General features: G+C 33.6%; 1 protein-coding gene across 2 annotated transcripts in view; it reads right to left on the reverse strand.

The window, feature by feature from the left end:
• Window positions 1-19007, reverse strand: part of LOC118202906 (synaptic vesicle 2-related protein-like) — a 119969-nt gene that overhangs the window by 59241 nt on the left and 41721 nt on the right. For both annotated transcript variants that reach the window (XM_085819775.1, XM_085819771.1), the window contains exons 6-9: window positions 12369-12432; window positions 9468-9596; window positions 7157-7362; window positions 3693-3769 (exon numbers count right to left, since the gene is read on the reverse strand). In XM_085819775.1, the coding sequence (XP_085675901.1) occupies window positions 3693-3769; window positions 7157-7362; window positions 9468-9596; window positions 12369-12432 (476 nt within the window). The remainder of the gene's footprint in view (window positions 1-3692; window positions 3770-7156; window positions 7363-9467; window positions 9597-12368; window positions 12433-19007) is intronic.

Consider the following 19007-nt stretch of genomic DNA (forward strand, 5'->3'; position numbering starts at 1 on the left):
CAATAAATATTTAATAATAAAATTTTATTTGTATGTTTTATGTAATCAGCATGCCGGCCAAACCGTATAGTGGTTAGCGTCACCGACTGCGAGGCCAAAGGGCCCGGGTTCGAATCACGGAGAAGGCATGGATGCTTGTAAATGTATAATGTGTGTGCGGCATGGCGGCATTCTAAATATGCGGCTATTCGAAAGCTTGGGCTTGGTGGAAAGGGAAAGGGCTGGGAGACCCTATGACCCATCGCTCCCCCGGGGTGCTCTCAATCAAAATTGGAGGCGGAACTGAGCTAAATCCCACTGTCATCTGAAAGGTTCTCAAAACTGTTGCCAACTGCAGGAGTAATCTAGCGCTCCTTGAATTCCCTCGTGGCACGAGGAAATTCGTGGGTTTGGGCTGACTTCGTTCGACAAGTGAGCATAAGCAACAACAACAACATGTAATCAGTATGATATTAATTATGCCAATCAATTTTCCCATGCATATTTTGCTATCGACCTCTGTTCTTCATTAGCCCACTTTAAAATTTTATCCATCCACAGTGGAGTGAATACCGATCCTGTTGGGAGCCACTACAACATAGTCTTCAAGCAGTTTCTTTAGATGAGTAACTGGCCATCTGGGAAGAGCAGTTTTCTAACTTTCAATCTTAGCTGGCAGGTAGTTCTGGTGCCATTTGCATGTGTTGTTCCATCTCAATGCTGAGCTGCTTCTTTACACTACTTGATTTGACTTACTTATTTGATTCGCCTTTAGCAAAATTTGCTCTAGTTCAAGAACATTCGGCAGTAGTTTCGACAATTTCAAGTAAATGGGTTTGCAAAAATATACATGCTTAATGGATACAAATTTCAGAACGGCGTTTCGTTGGAGCCCACAGAAGTTTTAAAACGCTAATTGAACACGTGCATAAAAGTTTAAAAGTTATGATTAACTAAATAAATAAATTAATCAAATCCATTAATCGATGCCAGCTATAAAGTTAATCTTTAAAACTTGACAATTTAAAAAGAAGAAAAATTAACAAATATATTATTGGAAAGATTTGACAGAAGTATATAATGTTAAGTTTGAGGAGCCAGCAGGATTTACACACTGCGGTCAGTTCCCAGAGTAAACAGTAAATAAGACGGTAGAAGTGTTCAATATAGTCCCGCGAGCCCGTCTACAGGGTTGCTGTAAGAATCATTCCTCACCAAATGGCGAAGCAGTTCAATTAGTAAATTATTATCGCACTGGTGATGTACTACCGCCACAAACTCCGTAATTTAATTTACCGATGTGCATATGATTTCTCAATGAATCTTAGCGTACGTCTGTTATGGAGCTGAACTCAAGGCAGGCATCTATTGAAGGAACATTCATTATAACTGAACCCACATTTTACTTTTCTTTACTGAATATAGGGAGAATAAAACTCCCTATATTTAGTGAATACAAAATACAGAAAGAAATAATTGCTATGCAGCTATTTAGAGTACTTAATGTAGTTCCTTCGTTACCATTCATCAGCTAATTCAAAATTTCTTAGGCGAGTCACTATCCAGGAATACGATAGGCAAGGTTTGCATAAAGAAGCCACATTTTCAGTAATTTACCAGAATTTGAAGAGGTAGGCAGATATGATGTTTTTTTAGCATTTCCTGTGAGAAGATAATTGACCATCCTGTGTTTCGAAACTCAAGAGGAGAAAAAAATGGTTGCATTCTGTAGTGAAGAAGACTTTATGCTGAAAGCCATCTACAGTGGTGGCCAAAATTGTGGACACTTTTGGAAATTTTTATTATTTTGAACTTTATATGCTTATAGAAAACGTTATGTTTCACAAAATGCAAACTTGTATATATCATTTTAAAGAGAATTTATTACTGAATTCAATACAAAACACAAAATTCAATTATTTGCAGTACAAAAGAAGTTAAACGATAATAGTTATCGATATACATTAGATAGTGATGATTGCAGTGAGTTATCAGTATTTAGTAGGGTACAATTTATTTTTGATTACAGCTTCACATCGACGTTTCATTGAGCTGACAAGAGTTTTAAGCTCTTCTTTCGTTATTACATGATGCCAGGAAACAATTATAGCCTCAATTAGTTTCCTTTTATTTGATGGGCGCCTCATTCGGACAAGAGTTTTCAAACGGTGCCACAAATTTTCGATAGGATTGAGGTCAGGACTGTTTCTTAGCCATGATAACAATTTAATGCTCTTTGTGCGAAACCATTCTTTAGATATTTTGGTCCTGTGGCAAGGAGCAGAATCCTGCTGAACAATAAACGAAGCATTGTTGGGAAAGAGATCTCTGATGGAAGGTAGAAGTTTTGGTTCTAGAATAGTGTCAATGTATTTTCTGGCATTCAGTGTCCCATCGGTGACATGAAGGCGACCAATACCATCTGCTGACATGCATGACCAAATCATAACACTAACTGGGTTCTTCACAGTTGCTTAAATGCAGTCAGGATGTAGCTCTTCTCCTATTCTATGTCTTACATATTTTCGCCCATCACTACCGAATAACGATATCTTAGTTTCATCACTCTATATAACTTGTGACCACTGATCATCTGTCCAATTAATGTGTTCCTTTGCCCACTGTAGTCTTTTTTTTTTCGTTGCTGAAAATTAAGATAAGGCTTTTTTCGTGGAATTCTACCTCTCAGTCCAACATCTGTTAATCTTCTCCTGATTGTTCTTGAAATGACAGAAACACCAGCATCATTCAGATCACTTCTGATGGCCGCTGATGACATTTTTCTATATTGGAGACATAGTCTTTTTATTCTTCTGTCATCAATAGATGTGGTGCACTTTTTCGGCCTTTTCCTTCTATGATTTTTATTGAATTTGTCTCCTGATATCGTAAACAAAACTTTCGAACTCCAGATGTAGTCACTGAACCACCCACCTGTCTTGCAATTTCAGCATAGGAAAGACCACTTTCTCGTAACACAATAATATTACATCTCTTTCTAGGTGTCCAATCTACTCTTTTATTTGGTGTCATTACTTCTTGACTAAATATTAAAAATTTTTACAAAAATTTCTACTTGTAATTGCAGTGTATAAGAAACAGATCCTCCTTCTACAGAACAAAGCCAAATAATGAATTGTTTCAAGTGTAAACATGATGTCAGCTTCTACTGGCAATTACTAACATTTAATTGGTTCTCACAACTAGAACAGTGATTGGCCAGGAAAGCTAGACATTACAAACCACTTCATAACTGTGTTTTTTATTTATATTAAAGTACATATAACTTTTTTTGTATTGCAAATAATTGAATTTTGTGTTTTGTATTGAATTCACTAATAAATTCTCTTTAAAATGATATATACAAGTTTGCATTTTGCGAAACGTAACATTTTCTATAAGCATAAAAAGTTCAAAAACATAAAAATTTCCAAAAGTGTCCACAATTTTGGCCACCACTGTATATGGAACCAATTTTAACAGCTTTAGAAAAATTTTACAGACTATAAATTGTGGAATATGAACTTCAAAACTTACTTAATTAATAAATTTTTACTTCAAATTCAGGGTATATCTTTTTAAAAATTTAAATCTCATTGATGCTTCTTTAAATTGTAAATGGACACGTTGCACTAACGAGTACTTCAGAAGAAGAAGATGATGGGGGGGGGCAAGTAAGTTTAAGGTTCTTCAGAACAGAAACTGATGCTTACTTGCAAGAAGACTTCCTTTCTGAATGATAGTAGGAGTGATGAGAGTAATACCGTAATAGGTAAATGCCACAGCCAACCTGAAAGAGAGAAAGAAATAAAAACTTTCTGGAAATACTTTATTTTATTGCAGAATTACTTTATTGCAAATGCTTTCATGCTCCAAATGATGAAATTCACTTAATAATACAGTAAACGTCGCTTAATATGATTACTTTTGTCCATGATTATATTGATAACATTGACTGAATGAAACTTTAAGCGTTGAGAAAAAAAATCTTTCAAAACGGCAATGGAATTGAACTAATTTAATAAAAACTAATAATTTTAACTCATAAATATATAAAGAGGCACTCTCACCACACTTTAATTAGGAAACCGCAAAAGTTCATTTATGAACTTGCAGGGATTTATTCACGTTACTTAACAGTTAATTTTATGTTGAAACAACCCTTTCTACTGATCTCGTTTCAACCCACGCTTTCTTGCCAGAACGTAAATGAGTAAGCGCGCGTGTATTCATATGAGGTAGAAAGAAGTTGGTATTTAAAAGGGAAACTTTTGGAAGGTGATTTTTGAGCAATCGTGTTCTGCCTGCCATGTTGTTATCTTTGATTTAATAGCGATTAAATTCCTCTAGCCATTAGTTTACGCCGACTTTTACGAGTCAAAGCCTGCCTGTGCGTTGAGTAACGTGTAAAAAACCGTTAGGCTAACTTAATTCTATTCTGTTTTAAGTTACTTGTTACCTTTTGAGTTAAGCCATAAGTGTTGGCTTTTGTGAGGACGAGTCAGGGCCATGTGCGATTTCTTTATACCTTTCTCTGGACTTTGTCATACTGAAGGAAAATTCTTTATCCAGTCTGTTAACGTCTAGTTAGTTTATGCTCGCTGAGAATACAAGACGGTACAAATTACATCACGTTTCTGTAAATTATTTAATCGATGCTGTACCCCTAATCTTAATATTCGAAGGGTGTCTCTCATTGAAAGAAAACCAATGTAACATTTAAAGTTGGCGGAAAAAAGCAACTTTAATTTGAAGTAGATGTTTTCAGAGAATTTTCTTTTTCCAGAGAAACAAAAAAATTCTGCAGACATTTTTTGCTTCTCAAGAAGAACGACCAGTGTCTGATATCTTATTTGGCGACTTTACTTCAGTTTTCAAAATTTACTCTATGGTATTTTGATCATATTAGTCAAACTATTGATCACAATGTGCAATATTTTTCGTATAAAAATGGACAGCAATTGGGGAATTCGATAATAGTATCTGAATGATAACATTAATCACCATCATATTAAGCGGAGTCGACAGTAACATAATTCTTTATTTTTGTCCTTGGAAAAAGAGACCCTGTATAACCGCCATTGAAGCCAGAGAGTCTTCGCTGCTGATGGTAAAACGTAGGCACCACCGATCACAGTACTTATCTGTCTTAGCCATACCAAAGAGTGATGAAATGCATAGCCCAGTGGAGTAACTAGAGCTGGGAAAAAAGCCCGTCCTCTCCGGGCGGTACGATTTTTGTGGCACATTGTTTCAAGTAAAAGATTACTTTAGGGTCTAGGCATGTGAATCGGGGAGGCTGGTAAAGCGTTATGGGATTCTGAATCCTCATACTCAACTAAATTACAGTGAAACATAGTTTTTGCTGTAGAAGAAGTATGCAAAGAAATTACCACGAGGTTTCAACAACTACATGCTGCTGTTATACCTTTTTTATTCCACCAAAACTTTTGACTGAAATTACGAATATCAACTAAATTACGAGCACGGTGATATTGATAAGGAAGAATTCTTCGCTAAGAGAAAAGTATTTCAGAGTTTTATTTACGTTATTACTAGTGAAAATAAAACAGAAACATGAAAGGGTAGTTCTTTTAAATTTTTGCAGTTTATTCTGAAATACGGAGTCTAAAATACAAAGTTTCAAATATTTTAATACTACTATGAAATTTTTGAAAATTGTATGTGTTGCTAGTTGTGAGAAGAGTTTTCTAAATAGAAATCAGTTAAGAAATTTTTAAGAACAACAGTGTTTATTTGCATTTAAGAAACCTTTTTATACTGTCAATATAACAGCCAATTGGAGCGATTGGGTAAATTTCTATATTGTCGTCAATGGTTTTACAAATAAACAAATAATAATAATAATAATAATATAATTTTGGAAAAGTTGGAACTAAAGTCTTTCTTTAATAATTTTCTTCCAATAAAAGTAGAGTTTTAATTTATGTCCTTTTGACATCTTTTAAGATATTTGTTTGAATATCAAGAAGGGTGGCAAATTCTGACACCGTCCCTGGTGGCGAAATCTGTACGCCTCTGCTTTTGCTATCAAATTCTTTTGTGCAAGATTTGTATTTCTTATTATATCACGAATATTTTAATAATACAGAACTATTCATATGTTGACTTTTCTTGTGAATATATGATACAGCTGTCTGTTTAGTTTGGTGCAGATATTTCTTATGAATTTATGATATAGGTGTTTCTTCAGTTAGGTGCGAATATATGACATAACTATTATTTTAGTTTGATGCATGTATTTTCTCTCCTCCATTTGAGAGGCAGTTGATAATTGCCTCAAGTTATTTAATTGTTTTTATTGCATGTTGATATATTCTTAGACATTAGTCTCATACCCCAAAATAACCTATCACCTCATCCATACAAACTCGCAATCTAAACGAATGGCCCCCATGATGGGACTAATTCTAGAGATAGTTAGTAGGCTGGGACTCTACCTGTGCGATCTGTGATTAAGTTTCTGTTATCCTATTCACTTCTACCTACCCACTACCTACAAGTAGATTGTAGGGTTTATATTTATTTTAACCAACATTTATTTCAAGCTATCTTTCCTGTGAAGCCTTTACTTTCCCTTAGAATTGCCAATGCCAGAGTATGTAAATCGCAGTAGAACGCGTAGAGTATTCAAAGTTTTGCAGAAGTTAAATACATTGAGTTAAATATTTGAGTTAAATAGAAGGGGAACGAGATTGTAAGTGTGCTTCTTGAATCACGAGCGTGAAGGTTGCTTGGTAGAAAGTTTAAGAACCGCGCGTTTCGGCCTGTGTGCCTATTTCGACAGTTCGTTGAATCTTTCAAATTCTTAATCAGAAAGTTTGCTGAATCTCAGCTGTATCTTAGAACGCGGTTAAGTTAGTCACGTTTATAGAGCCTCGTAGGTAGTGACTTGTTATTTATTCATCCGGTTATTTATTTTTAGTTGTACTTTCTGATTTTTATTTAACCGCTGGGTCGGTGTAGTTTGTGAGCGTCAAGTGAACGCAACTGTGATTTTTAAAGTGAAATAAAAAGGGAGTTAAACCCTTCTTAAGAGTTTGTGTAATTTCCAGTTCATAGCAGTCACTACTACTGTTGCTGACATGTTGGGGCCACCCAACATCATAAGATAAAGCCATTCTCCGAAACAAATTACTAAAAAACATTTACTCACCAGATGTACCAGAACAAGAGAGTTGACTTTCTATATTCTTTGCTGAGCAAGTCCCAGAATCTTCCCCGCCTCTTGCATTGTGAGACTTCTATCAGGTGTCCATATGGTAACTGTGTGCCGTTCATGGTGGCCATCTTTTCCAGAATTTTCCTCGCTTCCTCGTGGCGGTTGCTCACGAGATAGTACCTCGCGCTTTCAGGATACCACTGTTTGATAAAACGATTTTAAATACAGATAACGCTGGTATAACACGTTTTCACTCTTACACAATACAAAAATTGCGGAAACTCGATGGCATAGCTAGAAAGGGGAAGGAGTGGTTCGCCTCGTGCGGCACATTTTTAGGGGCAACATGTTTTGCTTGAAAGTTTATTTTATAAGAATCAGTCAGATAGATCGTCCAGGCACGTGAAGTATAATTAGATTATAAATTTACACATACAGTTAAATTTAGAACATATATAACTTTTATTCTAAATCAAGTATTCGAAGAGATCACGACGTGATTTGAACAACTGCATAACTTTGTTATTCCTATTTTATTTCTATGAAATGTTTGAGTGCAAATTATGAATATGAACTAAATGATGATTACGATAACATTAATCGACAAGAAAAAAGTATTTCAGAGTTTTAGCTCCGTCATTAATAGGGAAAATGAAACAGGAACGTGGAAGGTGGCCGATAAACCAATAACAAACCAATAACGGCCGATAAAACAATAAGTAAAACCAATAACACTGGTTCGATCACGGAGAAACATTCTTCCTGGGAAATTTGTCTAATTGTGAAGAAGTCGAGGTAATAGTAGAAGTTGTATGCCGAAAAATTGAAAATGTCGATTGGGAAATCCTCGAAGATTGGTTCAATAGCGATTCGACAGCGTGATGCGGGAGAACAAAAGAGGCAGAGAGTGATACCGAAAATACAAGCAGAGAAGATAACAGACAATTACATTCATTAGGCCCAAGATAGCGATGACTTTTGTTGAAACTCTGTAGGACATCACCGATCAAAAAGCATTCGAGTGCAATGATTAAACAGCATTTCGAAAAATATGCAGTGAAATTCGACAAGCATTTAAACGTTCGCAAAAACAAAGTAAAGTGGCCGATTTTTTTAAAGAAATAAAACACATGTAGTATGCATAAAAACTGATAGTTTGGATTATCTGTATTTTTCGATTATCCGTTATCTGCTTCCCCGGCATTAGCCTGGATAACTGAGAGGGCACTGCAGTTCACATGACAGATGCACACTTTAAAACATTCGGGAGCGCCTAAAGTTTCTTTTTTCTTTTATATAATCAGCGGAACGAAGCAGAAGTTGAGCTCGAAGTTTTGCTCATTTCTGATCAATTTCGAGATCAATTATACAAGCTATAGTGTTTAATTCGTTCACTTCCTAAGTAAACAATTTTAAATAAGCTGTTTTATTCATTTCTCATTAGGAATATTTCTGACAAGGATTATTAATATTTGTTATAGGACTAAATATAAGTACATTTGAACCAAAATGACCTGATTCTGCATTATAAGGAACATAAACTGTTTTTCTGTCCTGAGATTAGCGGTCAAATCTTGTGACGGCTCACTACAATATGTCGTTTTTTCCCCCTTTTTTTAATTAATTTTATGATCCGAAAATCGAGAGAGAGGGGAAAATTATGCGAGTAATTTTTGAATGACGCGGTTAGAGCATTCATAAAAAGGATTCATGGATAAACTGCCAGTAACTATCGCAGTATTATTTTTTTTGAAAGAATCCCATGCTCCTGTAAGAACACATAGTAATATTATTATTTAAATATCTAATAAGACATTTCTACTTCCCTGTAACTTGAATCAGTTTTATTTTTATCTCTCCTTTTCCTTAGGTTTAAACTATAATTCGAGAAAATGAATGTACAGCTGACTCAGTAGACTGAATATCATTTCTCATTTGCTTCGCCGTACAAGTAGGCTCTTTTATTAAACTGGAATAAGATTAGAAAAGCTAGTAAACATATAGAAAAGAAAGATTCGACGTGACCTTCGCAGGTAGTTTGAGAAAACTACGAGAACAATGTCAAGAAAGTTAGCAAAAATGTAGAAATTTAAATTTTGAAAAAAAGTGCAGCAGAAATAAGAAAAATTACAAAACAAAAATTTAATATATTTGTCAACGCTCTTAAATGGGTTGCTATATGAAAAAAATCTCGATAAAATCGCATAGTTCGACACATCTGTACCTAAATGTGTGTCAGAAACTTATGGCTCTCATACCGAAGATAAGAATATTTATAAACACCTTACTGACGTATTTGACTTACCTTGAGTGAGATGATAACGAGAAAGACAGGAATAGTAGCGGCTGCTATGAGAATTCTCCAATTGTTCAAATACTCCATAATGACCCAAGTCATGAGGATGACACCGATTGTGCCAACAGACCAGAAGTACTGGCAACGAGTGGAATGCATTAAAAAATGAGAATATTAAAATACATGGAAATGAAACTGTTTTTGGAAATATTTAGTAACATGTTGGTACTAGAGAAAATATTAAAATCATTGTTCTTATGCTCAGGTAGCTAAATTTAAAGAATAATATTTGAGGTGATCCTAATACAATGCCTGTTTAATCTTCAGGATATACCTTCACGAATATTTTTTCAGTAAGTAATATTTTATCATGCTAGATTTTAACTTTTGTTGAAGAAAATCAATATCAAATATTTACTCTTATTTCTTTCTTTTGTTTTAACATTTAAAAAGTCAAAATGTTCCAATAATTTTAGTAATGTCACTAGAAATTGTGTAACAAGCTCAGTTTATAAATATTAATAGATTCGTATATCAAAAATTGGTTAAAGGTTAAATAATATGAAACAGATAATAAGGCAAATTCGAAATTAAAGATCCGAGCTTCCAGGTGCCTTTATTAGGGTGGAGGACTATGTTATTCAAAATTGAATGGCTCTAGGTACCGTTATTTTTTCACACTGAGAGAAACATACATACCTTCATGCAGATTTTTCATCATTTAATTTCTTTAAATATAATACAGGGCGATCATATTTGGTGGCAACAATGTGAAAAGAGATGCAGCCGTTTATAGCGATTCGACTCAAAATGCCGTTTCGAGACTAATAGTCCTTCTGGCTTAAGAAAAAAGAAACTACTTTTACTCAAATTTTCTGTACCTTTTTGTTGTTTAATTTATAAAAACATGCTAAAAATAATCTAAATGGAAATATATGCATATGTATTTTTTTAGTATGGGAAAAGAAGGGGGAGGATCTTCTAACAATGATGAAAGGGGTGCATGAAGCGAAGAAAGGTTGAGAATGATCAGTATATACTTAACAGCACATGCTAAAAGCGTTCTGAAAGAGTGTTTTTTAGTTTTAGAAAGTTCGTTTCTTTTTTAACTTTGAATATTTTAAATGAAAGTAATAACATCATGGAGCGAAAAAGACGCTTTTGAACGTGCTTTAAACGTTCTGGTGCTGCTTGACCAGCACCAGGTGTATTTTTGATTTATAAATTAAACCGTTTCAAAAATATGCACATTAATTGTGCAGCCTTGATTTTTCACAAATGCTGAGTATGTCTTGAATGCGTAATCCAAGAATGATGAAACTTTAATAGTAGCAATTATCTTGCATTGAAAAAGGGGAATGTGTGTGCTGTGGATGCAGTCAGGTAATCAAGGTCACAGGAATTTTTTTTCCTCACGCATGGACGAATCTCCTTCTCGGCGGGAAAAGTGAGTGTTCATTGTGTAGCACCGATTGCGGCACAATTCATTATGTTTTAGTTAAAGCAGAGGCGAATTTTCTGCTCTGAAGTTTGCATTTAGTTTAAAGTGTATACGTATGCATTATATGTATGTTTACATATGTATTACATGTACAGTGATATTAACAATATTTTCACCTGCAACGTTGTGTACAGTGAAGTTTTTGATTCATTTAATGAGTTGATTAGTTTTATTAATATTATTGCTCACTTTTGCGAAAAAGTTTGAGTTATATTTTAATGGATCCTTCTTCTTTTAATATTTATTTAATACCTGTATTATTTAATTCCTTAATTTCGTTTAATTTTAACACCAAGTCTCAAACTGTATATGCAACTTTAAAGTTGAATTTCTTTTATACTTTTTAATTCTCCCATTTTCATTCCTATACATTTCATACCGTAACGATGTTCGCTTATTCGATTCATTAGAGATTCGGGTACTTACTAATTTATTTATAATTCACGTGTAAAATTTTTGTTGGTCTTTCATGTTATCACCTGCGTTGCCAGTAATGTAGAAGTCTTAACCTATTCACAACAATGTTTGTTCTATTGATATTTCGAATGGATTGCTCTATTGCCTAACGAATTCCAGAAGGGCTTGGAAACGAATGATACGAAATAGTTCCATAATCTTAGAAATCAAATCAAAATCACAAGAACCGCAAGCGTACGGTTAGCAAGCGAAAAAGGTCAACATAGTAAGCTCGAAATTAGAGTTCATAGTCGAAAGAAGACACACTGAGCTGAGCATTCTTTCAGTAAGTGTTATAAAAAGTGCTATTAGTACCACTTTCTGCTGTGTTACTGTGCGTTATGGAACTGCAGTATGCAGACATGATTTAGAATGGTCCAAAAACGTTTACGTAAAACGAACCAAGAACGTTATGCTTGAATGTTAATGGGACGTTACATGAAAGTATTACAAACACAAGTATTTCACGTGCTATTTTCCGTTTTAGAACTGTAACATAAAGACAGGATTTAAAACATTCTGCTTGAAAGTTAATGACATGTTTGTGAAATACTTATATTAAAATTTCTAATGTTAGCTAAATCTTTAACCTTAGAAAAGTTTATACTCCAGTTTTCTCATTATTCGTCTCAAGTTGCATTAATTTACGTTGCCGTATCATTATTAAGGGAAAAGTTTCTATAAATATGAAACGTCTTTAAAAAAATCTAATTCGCCAACGGAAGCCTTTATTTTTTTTTTTTTTTAAATGGAAAATGGGATTTTTGGTCAACGGTGTTGGCAACAGAGGATTTATGTGCTTCTTTCAACTGAAGAAGATGGTTCTACATTTAAAACTTTAAAAATAGTCCTACAAATTTATGACTAATACGCTGTTTCTTTTTCAATTAACACCTCCAATAACCCAGATAAGAAGTTAAATAATATTTCACGAAAGTATGAAATTTACCTACACACAAGTAGAATCCAGCTTTTCCACGGATATTCGTTGGGAAATATTCACAGCATAAGGTCAGCCTATAAATTTGAAAGCATAACAATTATTAATATATAATATGTATTTCAATTACGATTGAGTCTGGTCAAAAAGAAAGAGTTAAACAAATACTTTTCTTGCTTTCCTGATGTTTAATAGCAAGTGGAAACTTGCTATTAAACATCAGGTTGTATTAATAATTTGTAAAAATACGTAACTAGAGGGGGATGGAAGGGACGGCCTTCTCGGGCGGCACATTTCTTTAGGGTAGCGAGGATCGTCGAGGCAGGTAAAGTAATGAGATTCTGAATTGCCATACGGAGATAAACTGAGAAATTTTTGCTGTAGATTAAGTATTCAAAGAAATCACCTCAAGATTTCAACTTCATTTATCTTTTTTGTTCCGTCAAAAGTTTTGATTAAAAATTAAGCATTTCAACTGAAATATGATCGCGGGGACTTTAGTAAAAAATTCCTTGTCAACAGAGAAGTATTTCAGAGTTTTATTTCCGTTATTGCTAGGAAAAACAAATTAAGAATGTGGAAGAACAGTCTTTTTTAATTTTTGCAGTCGTATTCTAAAATACGACTCCCAGAAGAAATCTTACACTTGCAGTAATTTCAGCCAGATAAAAGAACAGTTTTCTAATAAAAATTTCTTAAGAAATATTTAAGAGTTACAAATGTTTATTTTGCATTTAAAAAATCTTTAAATCACGTAGATACGTAAATTGTCGTCGATGGTTTTGTGAACAACAACAACAAAAAAAAAAAAAAAAAAAAAAGTAAAGGTAATGTACTTTTAAAACCTTGGAATTACAGATGTTTTTTTAAAAAAATAAACATAGTTTTAGTTTATACTTTTATATGCCATTTTGATGCTTTAAGTTATTTGCTTGTGCATCAAGAGAGGCGGCAAAATCAGATCCGTGCCCAAGTGGCAAACACAATGCCACCCGAAGCCACTGTAGCATTATGAAGTTCCCTTTGCTTTAAATTTGAAACAGTAGACAGCTTATGTTTCATTCTATGAATAAGCAATAAAATCAGAGCACATTTGTGACTTCTACTGCCGTACAATTTTGAAGCAATCTAATGAGTTAGACTGCAGAAGAATAGATGTTTAAACAACTGTGCATTTTACACATTCGCATTCCTTAAATTATTTATCGGTAATGCTATATAAATACAAAAATTAAATTAAATTTAAAAAAAAAGTTTTTATTCAATAAGCTTTCATTAAAAGTGAATCTAATAATTAATATGCTAAAGTAAAATAATTCATGGTATATTTTAATGGGAATAAAAGATTAAATAATTCTATTGACAAAATTCATCTACAATTTTATATTGCAAATAATAAAAGTATGGGGCACCCATGATAAATTCTAAAAGTTAATGGCATATACAATGCAATTCATTTAATGTAGTTCATTATTTATGCGCGCCACACTTTTATTATTCGCTATATAAAATTGTACATAAGATTCACTGGTGTGTTGGCAGAATTATACAGATCCTATTTACTATTAAGGATAAAAATATAGAATTGAACCTGACGCTTGCAAATCATGACAATCCAGTTAGTTGTAGAGTCTCATTTATTTTGGTAACATACATTACGTCAAGATTGCTATGTAGACATAAGCAACTGATCACTATGTCTAGATAAGGAAACAGAAACTAAAGGTGTAAAAGACCATTTTGTTAAGAACTCAAATAAGCGGAACAGAAATCACTCCCACTGCTTGCCAGCATATATGGCATGACTATCAGCCAGCATATCAGCCAGTGTTGCGATAAAGCCAGCGAACTATTAAAAATAACATTACCCTTTTTGTGAATGGCATCACTTACGTTTTTGTATTTATAAATGTCTTTTGCTTGTTCTATACTTCATGTTTATGTTAGGAAATAAATATGCATAAAATACTATCTCCTAATATCTGGTGCCGAAAAACTATTTACGAAACAGGACCTTGAACTTATACTTCCTACTGTTGGATTATTCTTGCTGAATTATTTTACTTCCGACATTAAAACTTAGTTCTCTTTTGTTCTTTTCTACTACTCGGGCAATGGCGCCGACCGGTGAAGCTGTAGACAAAATGACGCAGCTGAAACGGCTGCTACTTTGGTAGACGGTTGCACGGATTTTGGCGAGTTTTTGGCAATTTTTCTTTTGGCGAGTAATACGACTTATGGTAAACCCATTGCTGGATAAGTTATTTATGGTAACCGATACTTTGTTGACATTTTATTTAAAAAATAATGCGTGTTATTATGCATAAATTCCGTGTTTTAAATATTATTTATGGCTTCTAAATATTAAAAATCAATTTAATTTTGCATTTTTATTTGAAATAAAAATTTTATTCTTTATCATATTTTATGAAATTTTATGCTGTGGATGATGTAATCAGTGACGTCACCTTACTTTAAAAGTAATTGGTTTTAATATCTATAAATTTAATCTAATGTTTTAAACATTTATTATGGCTGTTAAATATTAAAATACAATTTAATTTTGCATTTCTTTTTTAAAATGATTTTATTATGTATGATTATTTAAATAATTTTAATTCTAGGCGTGATGTAATCAGCTCTCTGATTGGTTTTAGAATATTTGTGCATTAATGAGCTGTAATCAGCTCCCTGATATGTTGCTGAAAATTTGTGCATTACCGCGCCATTTTAAAATTTAATTCATATCTTCGAATTCCTTCAAAAATGTCTCCTTCAAAGATGAATGTTGTTTTTGATAAGTACCAAGAATTTTTGGTTTCGGAATCAAAAAATTGTCCTTTGAGACCTTATTTTCGCCAGCCTGGCTTTCCTAATCAAAAGATTTATTTATAAATTCTTACAAGGGTCAGAGGAAATTTATTTTAAATTTTTGAAGGAAACGTCGCTAATTGTTTCTTCAATGAAGTGCGAAAGTGTAGATCACAGATGAAGACCGTTAGAAGAGCCGATTCTGAGACGGCCGTATATGATATTGTGGTCATGTTGGAAGAAATAACCGATGTAACGGTAAGAAAATTATTAGACATTCCTCCTTTTTTACCAACAATAAACTAATTGCTGTCACTTTAGCTCTAGTGTACGAAGCGTTCTTATTTACTTATTTTAAAGTATTTAATTTAAGTAATATTTTAATTCTTTTAAACGTTGGTATGATGGTTTTTAATTCGATATTCAATTTACGTAATATTTTAATCCAATTAAACGTTGGCGCAATGTTTTTATAGTGGTATTTTTATTCTATTTCTATGCTATGTGAAAGTAATAATTTAACCTTTCTTTAGTATTTTATACTCGTAGTAAATGTATTTATTCTATATAATATATATATATATATATATATATATATATATATGTAAAATATAAAAAAAAATACGATGGCTTTGCTCTTTGCGAACCAGCAACCTTTAATTTTCTGCAATTCAGGATCGTCCCCTAACCCAGTACCTGCTAGAACATTCACGCCTATTACATAACCTCCTCATATAAATGCTGCGTCATAAGTTTTCTACATTTTTCTAGAAGCTACTCTGTTACATAACCATTCATATAAATGCTGAGTCATAAGTTCTCCTAGACAGATGCCTTCTCGCCTTCGTCCTGCTAACGCTTCTGCTATGCTCCTCTTTCTTTGTTAGAACGTTATGATGTATTAAAGTCAGTCGTATCTAATAGTTTAATTACTGAATAAGTTATTTGATTAACTTCATCTGGAAAAAGTCATCTGCTATAAATTAAAATAAAGATATGCTTGCTGTTAAAAGTGAAAAGTCCTGAGTCGTCATTTTACTCCGTGTTTCAATCACCCCAGCTTCATTAACCATCTGCCAGAACGTGTAATGGAATAGCCGGCTTTGCTCTTTGCGAACCAGCAACCTTTAATTAATTTTCTGCAATTCAGGATCGTCCCCTAACCCAGTACCTGCTAGAACATTCACGCCTATTACATAACCTCCTCATATAAATGCTGCGTCATAAGTTTTCTACATTTTTCTAGAAGCTACTCTGTTACATAACCATTCATATAAATGCTGAGTCATAAGTTCTCCTAGACAGATGCCTTCTCGCCTTCGTCCTGCTAACGCTTCTGCTATGCTCCTCTTTCTTTGTTAGAACGTTATGATGTATTAAAGTCAGTCGTATCTAATAGTTTAATTACTGAATAAGTTATTTGATTAACTTCATCTGGAAAAAGTCATCTGCTATAAATTAAAATAAAGATATGCTTGCTGTTAAAAGTGAAAAGTCCTGAGTCGTCATTTTACTCCGTGTTTCAATCACCCCAGCTTCGTTAACCATCTGCCAGAACGTGTAATGGAATAGCCTCACCATTCGCCCACGATGTGTTGGAATAACTGAAAACATTACATATATATTATATTCTATATAACGTATTTTAAAGTATTTAAATTTAATATTATTCTAATTCTTTTAAATGTTGGATGATGTTTTTTATTTCGATATTCAATTTCAGTAATATTTTAATCTAATTAAACATTGGCACAATGTTTTTATAGCGGTGTTTTTATTCTCTTCTTTGCTATATGAAAGTAACAATAACCTTACTTTAGTATTTTATACTCATAGTAAATGTATTTATTTACACTTGCCTGCCATCTTAAAAAACGATATTTTCAACAAAAAAATTAATCCATTATTTCTAACGATATTTATTTTTTTTTTTTTTAAGTTTCGAATACTTTACTATGCGTAAAAACAGCGTTTTTCAAGATGGGTGATGTTTGTAGAAATCGCGCCAACAATTGCGCCAACGTAAATCGCCAAATATCCGTGCAACCGTCTACCAAAGTAGCACCCTGAAACGAAAGCGGAAAGCCGTGCGAAGTAATGTTTCTTGCTTCTCTACTGAAACTGATACTTTGAACGATGATTTCTCAATTGAGAAAGTTGAATATATTTGTAATCGCTTAACAACTGCTTTAAATGATATGAAACTAATAGATAATGAAATTCACAACTTCCTTTCTGACGATGAATATGAAAGTGATAATTTGCAGTGTAAAAACTACATAGATACTGGAGAATCCGCAATTTTCAAAGCACGAAAAATTATTCAAAATAAATTATCGCCAACTGCAAAGAATGTTACTGCTTCGAATATGGATACCAATGATTTGGCGACCCTTCTACTACAGCGTCTATGACTCAATCATATACAGTTAAATTGCCAACACTTAAACTACAATCATTTACAGGAGAAATTGAACAGTGGCAATGTTTTTGGGAACAGTTTAAATCTTCTATAGATGCCAATCCACATCTTTCTGTTATTGATAAACATGTTTTCCTCAGAGGTTATTTAGATGGTGAAGCTAAATGCCTTGTTGATGGAATTAGCGTAACAGGAGACACCTATGAAACAACAAAAAAATTGTTGGAGGAAAGATACGGAAATAAAGATCGAATTATCCAATCATACTTAGATTACTTAGAACATTTAAATGTTATTCAAGACCCGTCTTCTACGCGTCTAAATGATCTTTACATAGAATGTAACAGAAGAATTCAAGCTTTAACTGCTCTGGGTGAAAATATTGAAGCATACGGTAGAATCCTAGTGCCAAAAGTTATTCGTGCATTCCCCAATGATATTTGTTGCCGCTGGATTATCTATGCCAATCGTGAAAAACTAAACGAAAGTAATATTACTAGATTGATGCAGTTCTTGGCAGAAGAAGTGGAAGGTGTAGTTGCAGCACAAAGAGTTAAAGGTACGTCTTTTTCTGATCACACCGTAAAGTGCACTGTAGAAAATTTTAATTTCAATTCCAAAACAGTAAACAAACGTAAGAAAATTTCACCATTTTGTTCATTTTGTGATACTACAGGACATTGGCCTCAATATTGTGAAACTGTTACAGACTATGATACTCGTGTTCAGAAACTTAAAACTTCAAATCGCTGCTTTCTGTGTACTAACCGTGGTCAGAGTTTCAAACTGCCCAAGAAAAAATACTGCACGATGCACTAAATGCAAGAAAAGGCATCATGTTTCTATTTGTCCTCCTATTGAAAACAATCAACTGCGGATAACTAACAGTGCTGTAAATCACATAACCTTTCCTAAAACAATTTTCACACATTTGCAAACTGCTCGTGTGTATGTTACTGGCCCCACAGGCATTACTCAATTAACACGTTGCATTTTAGATGGTGGTAGCCAAGCAAGTTTTGTTCACACAAACCTCATAGAAAAACAGAAGCTTAAAGTTGTCAGTTCTGCCTCACTTTCAGTTCAAGCATTTGAATCTTTTACTTCACAAGAACAACGCAGATGCGTTCAACTGTCACTGTCAAGTTTGTGGAGCAACCAAGCATTTTTGATCTCCGCATTTGAAAGCTCCAATTCCTATACTACACATCCTACTGCTCCACCAGAAATAGTTCACTTTGCTCAGAAGAAAAGATTGAGAATTGCTGATCCACCGGATGACTCTTCACTGCTCATAGAAATACTTATTGGTGGTGATCATTATTGGCAAATTGAAATAGAAGCTCCAATCAAGCCTTCAGAATCTTTTGTTATGGTACCGTCAGTGTTTGGATGGGTTCTTAGTGGAACAAGAACACA

The sequence above is a fragment of the Stegodyphus dumicola genome, chromosome 1, assembly GCF_044657685.1.
Source record: "Stegodyphus dumicola isolate Sdum_Otavi_A_Nest chromosome 1, ASM4465768v1".
In the NCBI taxonomy this organism is placed as follows: Eukaryota; Metazoa; Arthropoda; class Arachnida; order Araneae; family Eresidae; genus Stegodyphus; species Stegodyphus dumicola.